At 59.8% G+C, this 13,660-nt stretch overlaps 3 protein-coding genes across 5 annotated transcripts in view; 2 read left to right on the top strand and 1 right to left on the bottom strand.

Annotated features, from left to right (window-relative positions):
* RFX1 (regulatory factor X1) overlaps positions 1-2,313 on the top strand; it is a 46,273-nt gene extending 43,960 nt beyond the window's left edge. Inside the window, exons 18-21 of the mRNA XM_025367282.1 lie at positions 90-298; positions 572-725; positions 805-850; positions 980-2,313. Coding sequence (XP_025223067.1) covers positions 90-298; positions 572-725; positions 805-850; positions 980-1,149 — 579 coding nt within the window. The 3' untranslated portion in view covers positions 1,150-2,313. The remainder of the gene's footprint in view (positions 1-89; positions 299-571; positions 726-804; positions 851-979) is intronic.
* Positions 2,314-2,393: 80 nt separating this feature from the next.
* Positions 2,394-11,427, bottom strand: DCAF15 (DDB1 and CUL4 associated factor 15). Its single transcript, XM_025368704.1, has 13 exons — positions 11,263-11,427; positions 9,446-9,543; positions 9,222-9,357; positions 7,860-7,966; positions 7,616-7,755; positions 7,356-7,526; positions 4,365-4,799; positions 4,170-4,261; positions 3,949-4,077; positions 3,775-3,860; positions 3,453-3,557; positions 3,265-3,380; positions 2,394-2,907 (listed from the first exon to the last, which is right to left on the bottom strand). The coding sequence occupies exons 1-13, from the start codon at positions 11,392-11,394 to the stop codon at positions 2,852-2,854; spliced, it is 1,803 nt and encodes a 600-aa protein (XP_025224489.1). The 5' UTR covers positions 11,395-11,427; the 3' UTR covers positions 2,394-2,851.
* PODNL1 (podocan like 1) overlaps positions 10,500-13,660 on the top strand; it is a 20,220-nt gene continuing 17,059 nt past the window's right edge. For all 3 annotated transcript variants that reach the window (XM_025368699.1, XM_025368703.1, XM_025368700.1), the window contains exon 1: positions 10,500-10,773. In XM_025368699.1, the coding sequence (XP_025224484.1) occupies positions 10,756-10,773 (18 nt within the window). In that variant the 5' untranslated portion in view covers positions 10,500-10,755. The remainder of the gene's footprint in view (positions 10,774-13,660) is intronic.

Genomic DNA, 13,660 nt, shown 5'->3' with positions numbered 1-13,660 from the left:
CGGGCGAATGAGGGGCAGCCCAGGCGGGCGGGCCAGGCTGGGGTGACGGCGGCTGAGCCCCGGGCGCCCGCCCACCCGGTGTGCCCCAGGAGCAGGCCTCGTGGGTGTGCCGTTGCGAGGACCGCGTGGTGCAGCGGCTGGAGCAGGACTTCAAGGTGACGTTGCAGCAGCAGAACTCGCTGGAGCAGTGGGCGGCCTGGCTGGACGGCGTGGTGAGCCAGGTGCTCAAGCCCTACCAGGGCAGCGCCGGCTTCCCCAAGGCCGCCAAGCTCTTCCTTCTCAAGTGGTCCTTCTACAGGTGCGCGCGCGGCGGGATCGGGCCCGGGCTGCACCAGGGAAGGCCCTGGGCCCCTGTGGGGCTCAGTTGCTCTTCTACGACGACCCGAGCCTGCAGGCTGGGCGGGCGGGCTGGGGCCCTGGGCTCTGTACCATGCACGCCCGGGGGAAGGCTGTGTTGGGATCAAGCCTGAGTCGCTGGGCTGGCGCGAGGCCCGGGCACATCGCAGCGGGGAGGGGTCGAGGGGTTGGGCCGGACAGGGCCTGACGGTCTCCTCTCCGTTGCCATACCCAGCTCCATGGTGATCCGGGACCTGACCCTGCGCAGCGCCGCCAGCTTCGGCTCCTTCCACCTCATCCGGCTGCTCTACGACGAGTACATGTACTACCTGATCGAGCACCGCGTAGCCCAGGCCAAGGGCGAGACCCCCATCGCCGTCATGGGCGAGGTGCGCGCAGCGGGCCACTGGGGGCGCGGGCGGGGCGCCAGGCGGCGGACCCTCACCCATTTTCTTCTCCTTCCTCCAGTTCGCCAATCTGGCCACCTCCCTGAACCCCCTGGACCCCGACAAAGGTAGGCGAGGCGTGTTCCCACCCAGGGCGCGGGTCCCGGGGGTGGCGGACAATGGAGGGGCTGGGGAGGAGGAGGAACCCAGGGGCGTTGCCACCCCGCCCCGAGCCTGACTTGGCCCCTGTGTCCCAGACGAGGAGGAGGAAGAGGAGGAGGAGAGCGAGGACGAGCTGCCGCAGGACATCTCACTGGCGGCTGGCGGCGAGTCACCCGCGCTGGGCCCAGAGACCCTGGAGCCGCCGGCCAAGCTGGCGCGGACTGATGCGCGCGGCCTCTTCGTGCAGGCACTGCCCTCCAGCTAAGCCCTTGGCCTCCCCGCCCCACCCGCCCCCGCCACCCCTTCACGCCAGGGTCCCTCACAGCTTCTGTGGCTTGGTGGTCACCGCTCCAGCCTCAGCCAGGGCAGGGAGGGGGCCTCCGAGACAGGGAAGGCCGGGGCCCTCCTACCCTATGGGGCCGGCACAATCAGTGGGCTGGGCGGAGCCGCAGCTGCAAACTCTGACACAAAAGACGTGCCTTAAGGAACCCGCCGCGTGCCCAGGTGCCCCGTGGGGCATCCAGCTCGGCCCCTTGGCCGCCCCCCTCCCAGGCCGCAGCATCTTCACCCCAGCCCCGTCCTCCCACCACCCCAGGGGGCAGGCAGGCAGGCCCCCTCCCGTGCAGAACTGTTAACTTATTCAGCTCGCTGGCTTTGCACAGCCTGTCCTGGGCCCAGCCCTGAGCCCTGGGCCGGCGCAGGTGGGCGTCACCTGGGGACTCCCCACTGTCAGCAGCAGCCCCGGGACCCCCTACCCCCAACAACCCCACTGCTTCCCCTTCTTGGTATTAAGTGCAATTAAAGCCGTGGGTGTCGCATCTTCTCCGCTGGGCCCTCCCTTGCCCCCAAGCCCAAGAAGGGGGCACTGCCCGGCCCGGCTGTGGGGAGGGCGGCAGGGGGCACGGCCTCCAGCTTCCAAAGAGCAGCGGGCCGCGGGGCCGGGGAGTGCCCACAGACCCCAGCCCCCGCGCCCCCACTCCGCCGCTGGTTTGTAATGGAACCTTTTCTGTGCCCCTATCTTCCCGGAGACTGTGCTTCTCCTCCGTGCCGTATGACCCCCACCCCATGACTATTGTGCGATTCGTGAGCGCCGCCCGAGCGGAGTTGGTAACTTGTTGGGTTTTTTTCCAACCATCATGGCCTTATCTGTTCCAGTTTTCTCAGTGTTTTCAGCCTGTGAGATAGATGTTTATGGCAAGAAAAAGAAAAAAAAAAAAAAATGGAAATCTGACCTATTGTATAAAAATCACTATTTTGTGTGCTCCGCGTGCTACAGCTTTTGGGGCGGCCTGCCCAGTCCCCGTGCCCACGGGGCTCCCTCTCCCGGCGGTGAAAGTGTCCACACGTGTGGTAGTCTAGTGTGCCGAGCTGTTTTCTACCTTTTTGTAGTCTTTCTTAAAACAATAAATTCCGCTGTGATATTTGCCTACTGCTGACTCGCCGGGCCTTGGTGGGGGCCTTGGGGCGGGGGCTCCAGCTGGGCCCCGAGCTGCAGTAACAGGACCTCAATGAGGTTCAGAAATTAAAACATTTATTACATGAAGAAGAACGGAGTGGGGATGGCCAGGAGGTTGCCAGCCTGGGTGGGGAGGCTGGGGGCGGGCAGGGCAGGGGGAACAGGGTCCATTCGACCTCCCCGAGGGCAACGTCCACAGCTGTAGCCGAAGAAAGGGGCAAATGCACAAGGGACCAGGCCCATGCCCAGCTCGGAGTGAAGGCAGGGCGCTCAGGCTGGTGGGGCAGGGGGCACCCTCTCTCTGCCCCTTCCCAACTTAAATAGGCATAAATAAAAAGCGTCCAGACCCTCGGGCCACCAGGGGCTGCCCTGCCCAGCCCGGTTCCGCAGCCTAACACTAGTGCCGGTCATCAGTTGGTGGGCCAGCCGGCCAGGAAGAGGCCACCCCGGGGAGGCGGCCGGTCCCAGGCCGCGGAGGTAGTTGGAGTCAGTGTCCGGGGCGGCCCGGCCCTCACAGCACGATCCACGTGTATCGCTCGCTGTCTGCCAGAACCTTCAGGGAGCACCCTACAGGGACAGGTGGGGACAAAGCATGGAGCCCCTGCCTGCCCAGCCCTGTGGCCGCACTCCCCACCTGACTTCCTTCTGGCCCAGAAGGTTCCAGAAGGCAAGAACCCTGCTGAGTTGCCCTCCGCCTCTCGCCTGCAGCTACTCAATAAACGTCTGTAGTGTGAACGAGTGACGGGCCAGTCTGGTGGGAGACTCCCAGGCCCCACACCTTCAGGGCTGCTGAGCTAGGCCTGGCCTGGGCGGCCCTCTCCTTACCAGCCTTCCCACCCATTTCATCAGCGCTCAGGAATCAGCGCCTGGGTGAGGACAAGTGACCCTGGGGACCCTGACCATCACGGGGTCACCGACCCCCACCTTTGTGGAGCGCCTCGTTGGTCATCCTGTTGACGTAGCGGCCGCTGCTCTCGGGCACCAGCCACTTCATGACCATGTCCACGCAGCTCTTGCGGTAGGAGCTCCAGACACTGCCGCTGTGGGGCCAGGGGGTGAGTGGCTCTCATCGCCTCAGCCGCCCCCGACCCTGCCCCCCAGCCCTGCCTCACCTGGTCTGCCCTTTGACCTCAGTCAGGTCGCCTACACTGACTGTCTCGAAGATGCCTGTGTTGAGGTCCCATGCCACCTTGAGGCTGGTGTGATAGGTCTTTGGTCTGCAGTGGAGAGGGCCACAGGACAAGCGCTGGGACAGCCGGGCTCCTGAACCAGGCCCCACACTACCCTGAGGGGCTTTTGTCTTTGAAGAAGCTATGGAGGGGCCCAGCCAGGTTGTGGCACAGGGAGCGCCTTCTCACATCCCCACGCCCCCACCCTGAAGTGTCTGCCAGCGGCCCCCCTAGTGGACAGGCAGGACAGGGTCCCCGTGCTCACCGGAGCTGACCCTCCTCAGTGGGGGACGGGAAGGCCAGGAGCAGCAGGCCAATGTTGATGAGGACCTGGTTGGTTTCCGGGCACACCTGGGGTTTGGGGTGGATGATGCCAGCTGCTGAGGGCGACTCCAGAGTACAGGGAGCCCTGGGCCCACCCTGCCCACCCTGGGCCCACCTCTAGAATGACAATGTCATAGTCGCTGAAAGAACAGAACTGGTGGCCCCAGGTAGCGTCGTGGCGGATGACCTCATTGATGACATATTCGAAGTCCAGTGTGAGCTGCTCCACTGTCAGGTACTGGCCCTGCGGGCGAGTGCGCAGGCGCAGAGGACGGTGCCAACTGCCCCCCAGCAGCTTCCCGGGACTGCCCTCGGCCCGCCCACGCCCGCACCCACCTGGACAGCAGTCCGCTCCCGCATGGGCCGCAAGTTGCGGCCACGAAGATCAGTCACCACGAAGGGCAGGGAGATCTTGTCGTCCTCGAACTCTGGGGAGGCAGGAAGTGGGGATGGGGTGGAGGGAGGACAGGGGCGCCATCTGGGTTGGCTTCCCCATCCCAGGCCCTGCCACATGCCTGCCCCCCCGCTCACCATCCTCCGGCTCCGTCCCCTCTCCGGACTCCAGCACATAGTACAGCTTGGTGTAGTTGATGTAGCCAGGCTCGGGGGCAGGCGCCTCCGAGGCAGGGGGGCTGTCCCGGGGTGCTGCCTCTCCACACAGGGCTAAGGGCTCAGAGTGCGCACGGCAGCGGCTGCCAGAGGGTCCTGGACACAGGGCAGGCCGGGCTTCCTCAGGGGCCCCGCCCTTGGCCTCTTTGGCCCGGCGGAAGATGTCAGCCACAAACTCTTTGGCTTTGGCAATGGCGGGCGAGGGCTCAGGAGACCCAGAGGAACGGGCTGGGGCCGCCTCAGGGCAGAAGCTAGGGAGGGCAGGGGGCAGCTCTGGGCTCTGGGGCTCAGGGGGGCTGGCAGGCGCCGGGGGGCAGGTGCTGTGGTCATACAGGATTTGGCAGAAACTCCTGTCACCTGGAAGAAGAGATGGGTGTGGACAAGTGTCAGTCTGGGGTGCTCCCAGCCTCGCTCAGTGTCCTCAGGGGTTTTCAGAAACCCACCTTGAGGAGACACTTCTAGACTTGGCTATGCTGAGATCAGTCTGAAACACCCAGAAGGGGACAGACCTTTCCGCGCATGCACACCACGCACACATGCGTGCAGACGTTCACGTTCATTCAAACCCCTTTCTTAAGCTGTCTACTGAATGCCCCACGCTGAGGACACAGGAGTGAACGAGGAGCCGACACTCTACAGTGTAGAGCGTTCACTACAGTAGCATCCAGCCTCCTAACATCTGCCACTCTGTCGAGGGACATCTTGTGATTTTCACTGGCATTTCTCTGATATGGAAGTCCTAAGGCAAGACCCTCCTGGGTCCTTCCCGACACAAGCCAGACTGCTGCGGGCACACTTCATCGAATCGGGGCCTCTGTCTCTGCCTGCCTAGAGATGACTCCCCCAAGGAATGCGGGCAACACATGGAGAACCCCAACATATTCACTGAGCAGCCCTGTGGCTGGGCCCCATCCCAGGTTTCCTCTGAGCCTCCTACAAGTAACCCCCAGAGAAGGGCCGCATCCCCCAAAATGCAGCTCAGAGATGAACTTGCCCAAGGTCACATCTGAGATAAATGGAGTCCGGGCTCCCCTCCACCACCATGACAGCCCTTCCACGACAGGGCGGGGAACAGGTGACAATGGCCAAGGAAGAAAGCACCCCTCTGTGTCAGCACCTCCCACTGATGACCACGCCCTTCCCCTGGGCTGGCGCAGAGCTGATTGTCCGCTGTGGTTGTTCCTAACAGGACCCACAGCCGAAAGGGCAGAACTGCATCAACCCTCACAAGTTGGGGGGTTCATGGCCAATAACCGAGTGGCCGAGCCTCAGCAAAGGACAGTGCCTCACCCTTCCTGGTATAGATTGGGGGGGTGAGGACAGGAGTCCCTAGATATGTCTGGGGACAAAAGTGCCCTGGCCCCTGGCTTATTTGTGGGCTGAGTTATATACATTTAATCCTGCCCATTCCCCGACTGCCCCCAGGGACAACCACTTCCATGGGGATGATGGACGTCTTTGTATCTGAGTTCTTGTAAAATTAAAATGTCTTTTTTTTTGGAGATGGAGTCTTGCTGTCTCCCAGGCTGGAGTACATTGGCACAATCTTGGCTCACCGCAACCTCCGCCTCCTGGGTTCAAGCAATTCTCCTGCCTCAGCCTCCTGAGTAGCTGGAATTAGAAGCATGCACCATCATGCCCAGCTAATTCTTGTATTTTTAGTAGAGATGGGGTTTCACCATGTTGGCCACACTGGTCTTGAACTCCCTGACCTCATGTGATCCGCGTGCCCTGGCCTCCCAAAGTGCTGGGATTACAGGCGTAAGCCACTGCGCCTGGCCTAAAACGTCTTTTTAATTTATATTAAGTGGTTCCAGTTATAGATTCCTTGTGTTTCACCCCCCACATGTGCACACATCTCTGACACATGCTCCACGGATGCCAACGCAGGGGCCTTCACTGGTGCTCCAGAGATGCCCCCAACCCCCCGACTCCTCCTAACTCACTCCCCAATCCCCAGGGAGGGTTCTTCAGGTGGCCCCCAGCTCCCCGTCAGCAGCCTTGGGACACAGGGACCCAGTGACACCCTGCCAGAGGAAAAGACCCGGGCACAGGGCAGCTGGGTCAGTCATAGTCACAATTCTGTTGCCAAATGGCCCCGGGGCCCCCTCCCTCCCGTTGCTGCCAGTTGGGGGCATGATCCAGCCTCCTGACATTTGTCACTGTCAAGGGACATCTTGTGATTTTCACTGGCATCTTTCCGACATCAAACATATAAGGCAAGTGCCTGCCCACTAACCACGCCCCGAAATGTTACATTAGCAGTTCTCTTCTTAAGAGAAAGGGGCGCTTCCCCATCCAGCTAGCCACCTGTGGCTATTTCAGCTTAAAACAACTACAATTAAATCCATCACAGGCCAGGTGCGGTGGCTCACGCCTGCCATCCCAGCACTATAGGAGGCTAAGGTGAGTGGATCACTTGAGGTCAGGAGTTTTGAGACCAGCCTGATCATCATGGTGAAATCCCGTCTCTACTAAAAACACAAAAATTAGCTGGGTGTGATGGCACAGGCCTGTAGTCCCAGCTTCTCAGGAGGCTGAGAGAGGAGAATTGCTTGAGCCTGGGAGGCAGAGGTTGCAGTGAGCCGAGATCGCGCCACGGGACTCCAGTGGGAAAAAAAAAAAGTATCACAAGCTCAGTTCCTCAGTCACATGAGCCACATTCTAAGTGGCTCCTGGAGGCAGCCATGGTGGACAAAGCAGATATGGGACATCAGCCCCTGGCAAGATCCCGTGGGCAGGGCTGTGGCAGGCGTGGCCACGTTTGGACCCCAGCATTCCCACGACCAGGCTGTGTGACCTGGGGAAGTGGGCTCCCACCTCTCTGTGCCTGGGGCCCCTTGTCTGTGTGGTGGGGTAGGGAGAGGACCCGCCTCACGCGCTGCCAGGCTGCCATGAGACCGCAGGGCCTACCTGCCGAGTGGACAGAGACGGCGCAGGCCACCAGGGAGTAGCTGGTGTTGAGCAGCACCACCTGGTCCTTCTTGAGCTGGAAGGCGGGCTGGAAGGTGGGGAAGGGGTAGACCACCTGGTACTTGGTGTGCAGCATGAAGCCGTGCCGCAGGCACTGCGCGTTCGGGTCTCCTGCAGCAACACACACCACAGCAGCTCACTCTCGGTCCAAGGCACGGGGGCAGAGGGGCAGGGAGCCCTCGCCCCCTCGGCCCCCTCACCTGGGTGGGCCCGGCTGGCATCCTGGCAAGCGGCACAGCGGCCCGGCGGCGGTACCGCCACGGTGCTGACGTAGATGTCACGGTGGTTCTCGTCGCTCATCATCATCATGTTCATGAGCATCCCGTTGGCCGAGCGGGTGCTGGGGGCCAGCATACCCTCAGCTGCCGGGTCGGCGCCTGGGGGGCCCCCACTGCACACCCCCTGCCCCAACCAGCCATGGCTCCCCCAGGAGCCGGGTCTCACTTGAAGCCAAAGACGATGACCTTAGAGGCGTCGCTGGGCCACTCGCATACGGTCAGGTACAGGTCGCTGTAGATCTCCTCATCCTGGAAGAGCCGAACCTGCCGGACCTGCGAGGCACGTTCAGGGTCAGCACCAGGTCAGGGAACCTGCAGGGGTCCCCCAAAGCTGTACGATGCAGTCCCTCATCAGGGCTGGGGCTGAGCAGGAAGGAGCACCCCAACAGCCCGCACCACACCCCTCCACCTTGCCTGAGGACAGCCTGAGGAGGCTCCTTTCACCAGTGGGGGAGACGGGCGAGACCAGGCCAGGGTGGATGCAGCTGATGGGAACAATGTCCCGGAGGAGACTGCGCCAGGCACTGGTTCCAAGCCCAGCCCACCCTGAAGCCCATTCAGCTCTCTGAGTTCACATGTATGCTGAGGTAACAGTACCCACCTCCTGCCGGGGTTCCAGGAGTCAAGGGTCAAGGCTAAAGCCAGGGTGGCTTAGTCCTAATAAAGCTAACTGGCTTGAGCCAACATGTTCTATAGCTTCATAGAGTGTGTTGGACCAACGGAATGGCCACTATTTACCCCATTTTGAAACATAAGAATGGTAATTTCATTTTCTTTTTTGAGACAGAGTCTCGCTCTGTAGGCTGGAGTGCAGTGGCTCGATCTCAGCTCACTGCAACCTCTGCCTCCCGGGTTCTAAGCGATTCTCCTGCCTCAGCCTCCAAAGTAGCTGGGATTACAGACATGCACCACCAATGCCCGGCTAATTTTGCATTTTTAGTAGAGATGGGGTTTCACCATGTTGGCCAGGCTGGTCTTGAACTCCCGACCTCAGGTGATCCACTCACCTCGGCCTCCCAAAGTGTTGGGATTACAGGCGTGAGCCACTGCGCCCAGCCTCCGTTTTGTTTTGTTTTGTTTTGTTTTAGAGACAGGGCCTTACTCTGTTGCCCAGGCTGGAGTGCAATGGTGTGATCATGGCTCACCACAGCCTCAAACTCCTGGGCTCAAGTGATCCTCCTGCCTCACCCTCCAGAGGAGCTGACTATAGGCACATGCCAATACGCCCAGCTAATTTTTTTTTATTTTTAGTAGAGATGGGGTTTTGCCCTGTTGCCCAGCCTGGTCTTGAACTCCTGGGATCAAGTAATCCTCCCACCCTGGCCTCCCAAAGTACTGGGAGTACAGGCGTGAGTTACCACGTCAGGCCCTGGTAATTTCATATGGTTGGATCTAACACATGGAATATCGACGACGACCCCATGAGTACATGATCATTTTACATGCAAGGAACCTGAGGCTCAGAGGGTGCTGTGACCTGCTGAGCCACACCATCTGAAGGGCCAGCCTGGTGCTGAAGCCTCCCTACCAGCTTGAGCTTGCTGTGGACGTTGAACTCCCACCAGTACAGATGGTAGATGTAGAAGGAGAAGTCGTCGTCCCCACTGCTGCTGGTATAGGAGAGGACGTAGCGGCCGCATTTGGAAAAGCCCAGGAAGATATGTCTGTGGGGGTGGAGGGGGCACAGCGGCCAGGTCAGGGTGAGCCCACCACTCCCGCCCAGCTGCCCCCTTTGCCTGGGCCCAGCCTCACCCTGCATAGAGAAAGTCCTCATCCACGATGTTCTTGAGGGACACGCAGACCCGGGGAGGCAGCTTCCGGAAGAGGCGAGGGGAGAGCTGTCCGCTGATCTGGGGAAGGGGTGGTCAGGGCACTTCAGGCACCATCTGCAGCCCCCAGCCCCTCACCCACAGCAGAGAGGCAGGGCAGCTCTCACCGGGTCCAGCCCGGCCCAGCCCACCATAATGGTCTAAAGGAGACCAAGCTCTGGAAGGTGGGAACAACTGAGGCAGATGGGGACAGTAAAGCCAGGTGTACCTCGCTTGAGCCTTCATCTCCACCAGGGACCCACGCCACCGTCCCAGTTTCACACCTCTTCAGCCTCAGGTCCCTCTTGACTGAGCCCAGCATCACTGCCCCCAAGAAAGCTCCCCAATCACCATGTCCCACGCTGGGCCACCTGCTTCCCTCCCTGAAGGTTGTCCCTAAACTGTGGGTATTCATCCTACTAAGGAGGCTGAGACAGGGTCCTGACATGCACCCATCTGTCCCCAACCCACCAGCCTTCAAACGAGGGGGCTTCTCCTCCCTGGGTCAGCTATGGCCTCTGCTGGGGGCCAGTCAAGGCAGATAGAAGGGTGAGCCTAACCAACGACCCAACTCCCCCTTCCCAATTAACTACCGCCTTCCAGTGGAATCCCTCATCCCCAAAACTTCACCACGGAAGGATATGTGGGAACTGACAGGCACAAGCCAGGCACAGGGACATCAGAGCAGCCTCACTCTTGCTACCCAGGCTGACGGGGTAGACACAGCTCTGCCTTCAAGACATTCCAACCTGATGGGACGAGTCCTGTCTGGGAAGCTCCCTGTCTGATGGGAGACAAGCCCTGTCCACAGGGAGGTCTCAGTCTGATGGAGGAAACAGCCCGGCCAGCCAGGCCCAGGCCGACAGGGGAGACACAATCCCTGCCCAAGGAGCTTCCAAGCTAAGGGCGGAACCACAGCCAAGCCCAGGGAGCTCCCAGGCTAAGGGCGGAGACTGTCCCAGCCCAGGGAGCTCCCAGTCAAAAGGGGGAGACACAGTACTGTCTTTAGAAAGCTATCAGCCTCACGGAGAAGGTGCAGTCCCTGTCCACAGAGACACAGCCTTGCCCCAGTTACTGCCCACCTGCAAGAGATCCACATTTCTGCCCTCCAGAGCTCCCAAACTGATGGGGGAGAGAGCCATCATCCCCCAGCTCTGGGAGTTTCCAGTCTGATGGAGGAGACAGAGCCTGCTTCGGTAACTTTCACTCTGCGGGGGAAGACTCAGCCCTATCCAAGGAGCTCCCACACTTTCAATGGGGAGGCCCACCCAGGTACAGGAACTCCCAGCTCAAGTGTGGTCGAGGCTCGGGCAGGGAGAGGAATATCAGGCAGTGGAAGCCCAAAGCCAGCGGCAGGGGCTCTGCAAAGGGGGCGGGAAGGTTCCATTACGGAGGGGCCATGGGAGCAGGGCTTTGAAAAATGGATCTGAACCTGGATCGCCCCCTTCCTCCTGATACTCCCTGCGGCCTCGGAGGAGGGGTCGCCTCCCTCCGAGCCCCCTCCTTGGGGCCCCGCCCCCAACCCCCTCCATCCCAGCCCCTTTGCCGGTTACCCGACACAACCTCCTGCATCCAGGCCCCCGACTGAGCCTCCTCCATCCAAGCCATCTCCCCCAGGCCCCGCCCAGGCCCTTCATCCGAGCCCCCTCCCCTGGGGCCCCGCCCCCAACCCCTCACCCCGCGAACGCCCTCCTCCCTCCGCCTCCCTCGTCCCTACTCCCCACCCTCCGGCGCGTTCCCCACTCCGGCTCCAGGCCTCACCTTGACCCGCTCCAGCTGCTTGAGGACGTGCTCCCGCCGCCGCCCTGCTGCCCGCTTCCCTCCGGCTCCCCCGGGGCCGCCGCCGCCGCTCCCAGCCCCGCTGTTCCGCTCCGATTTCGAGCTGGGCGCCATTTTCACCCCCTCCCTCCACTTCCGGAGCAACCGGCCCCTTCGCCCCACCCCTGCCGCCTCCTCATTGGTCCTTTATCGGGACAGCTGCCCGCCGGTTGGGTGAAAGCCCGCACTCGCGCTATGCCTGTCTATCAAAGCCGCCTCGACTCTTGATTGGTAGCGACAGTAACAACCCCCGCGGCCAGTTGCTGTATTCCCGCCCTGCCTTAAGGACGTACCACTCGGAGGTCCCGTTTGTTCGCCTAGCCCAGATAACTTTGATCTGATAGGTGGATATCTGTGTCTGTCTCAATGGCGTCACGCCCCCTGTGGCTAGCGGGTTTCCATGGAGACCACAGGCGGTCCAGGCCCTTGGGCGGGGCGACGGGAGCCTGTGGTCCACCAAGACTCGAGAATCCTCAGCCCCGGGCTGCCTGCGCCCGGTCTGGGTGGGCAGAGGCCTGACGAGCATACTTGGGCGACAAAACCAGGCCGAGAAAAGAGATTTACAAAAAAAGGAAAAAACGATGGGATTCGGTGAAAGCTTGTTTCCGATGGGCGGATTGGTGGGATGACGGTGTTGATAATGATAGCATCAATCAGGTATCGCTCCACATATGACAGACAAGGTTCTGAGCTTGAACAGTTCGATGTGGCAGGGCCCTGTTGTGCCCATTATGCAGATGATGGCAATACAAATAATTGTGGAAGGGCCGCTCCGTGCATCATATTCGTATGCATTACCTCGTTGGTTTTATTGTTTTTAGACAGAGTCTCACTTTGTCACCCAGGCTGGAGTGCAGTGACCTGATCATGGCTCACTGCAGCCTCGACCCCGGGCTCAGATGATCCTCTCATCTTAGCCTCTCATGTAGCTGGTACTACAGACGTGCGCCACCATGCCCGGCTAATTTTTTGTATTTTTAGTAGAGACGAGGTTTCACTATGTTGGCCAGGCTGGTTGCGAACTCCTGACCTCAGGTGTTCCGCCCACCTAGGCCTCCCAAAGTGCTGGAATTACAGGCATAAGCCACCGTGCCCGGCCTAATTTTTTGTATTTTTTGTAGGGATGGAGTTTCACCAAGTTGTCCAGGCTGGTCTCCAACTCCTGGGCTCAAGTGATCCTCCCATCTCTGCTTCCCAAAGTGTTGGAATGACAGGCCAGCCCATTTAATCCTCTGAACAATCTAGAGGATAGGTTTTTTTTATTATCTTCATTAAAAAAGTTTTTTGTAGAGACAGGGTCTCACTATGTTGCCCAGGCTGCTCTCCTGACCTCAATCGATCATCCCATCTTGGCCTCCCAAAGTGCTGGGATTACAGGCATAAACCACTGTGCCCAGCTGATTTCAAGGGTTTTAGGAGTTACGTGCCAGAAAACCTGAGTAAGACCAAAATATATGGGTTTTTTTTTTATTACAACACAATAACACAACTGTTTTTTTTTTTTTTTTTTTGACACGGAGTCTCGCTCTGTCTCCTAGGTTGGAGTGCAGTGGCCGGATCTCAGCTCACTGCAAGCTCCGCCTCCCGGGTTCACGCCATTCTCCTGCCTCAGCCTCCCGAGTAGCTGGGACTACAGGCGCCCGCCACCTTGCCCAGCTAGTTTTTTGTATTTTTTAGTAGAGATGGGGTTTCACCGTGTTAGCCAGGTCTTGATCCCCTGACCTCGTGATCCGCCCGTCTCGGCCTCCCAAAGTGCTGGGATTACAGGCTTGAGCCACCGTGCCCGGCCTTTTTTTTTTTTTTTTTTTTTGAGATGGAGTTTTGCTCTTGTTGCCCAGGCTGGAGTGCAGTGACACAATCTCAACTCACTGCACCCTTCGCCTCCCATGTTCAAGCAAGTGATTCTCCTGCCCCAGCCTCCCAAGTAGCTGGGATTACAGGCGTGCGCCTCCACACCTGGCTAATCTTTGTATTTTTAGTAGAGACAGGGTTTCACTATGTTGGCCAGGCTGGTCTCAAACTCCTGACCTCAGGTGATCCACCCACCCCACCGTCCCAAAGTGCTGGGATTACAGGCGTGAGCCACTGCGCCCGGCCATCACAATGTATCTTTAGCGAAAGATTCTCCTGCTTCTTGCATACCCTACGTCTGTGGAGAGCAAAGCTGTCCCCAACACAGTGGGGACACCTGGCTGCTATTGCCTTAACCAAGTGATCAAAATCAACATCACCAGTGATAAGTCATTTTGACGTCACGGATCCCAGCTACGTGATAGGGAGGACATTTGTAACTCTCTGATATTATCCCCAGACCTAGAACCTCAATCTAACCATTAGACAA

This window comes from Theropithecus gelada, chromosome 19 (assembly GCF_003255815.1).
Source record: "Theropithecus gelada isolate Dixy chromosome 19, Tgel_1.0, whole genome shotgun sequence".
Classification (NCBI taxonomy): domain Eukaryota; kingdom Metazoa; phylum Chordata; class Mammalia; order Primates; family Cercopithecidae; genus Theropithecus; species Theropithecus gelada.
This window is presented reverse-complemented; position numbering and strand designations above follow the sequence as displayed.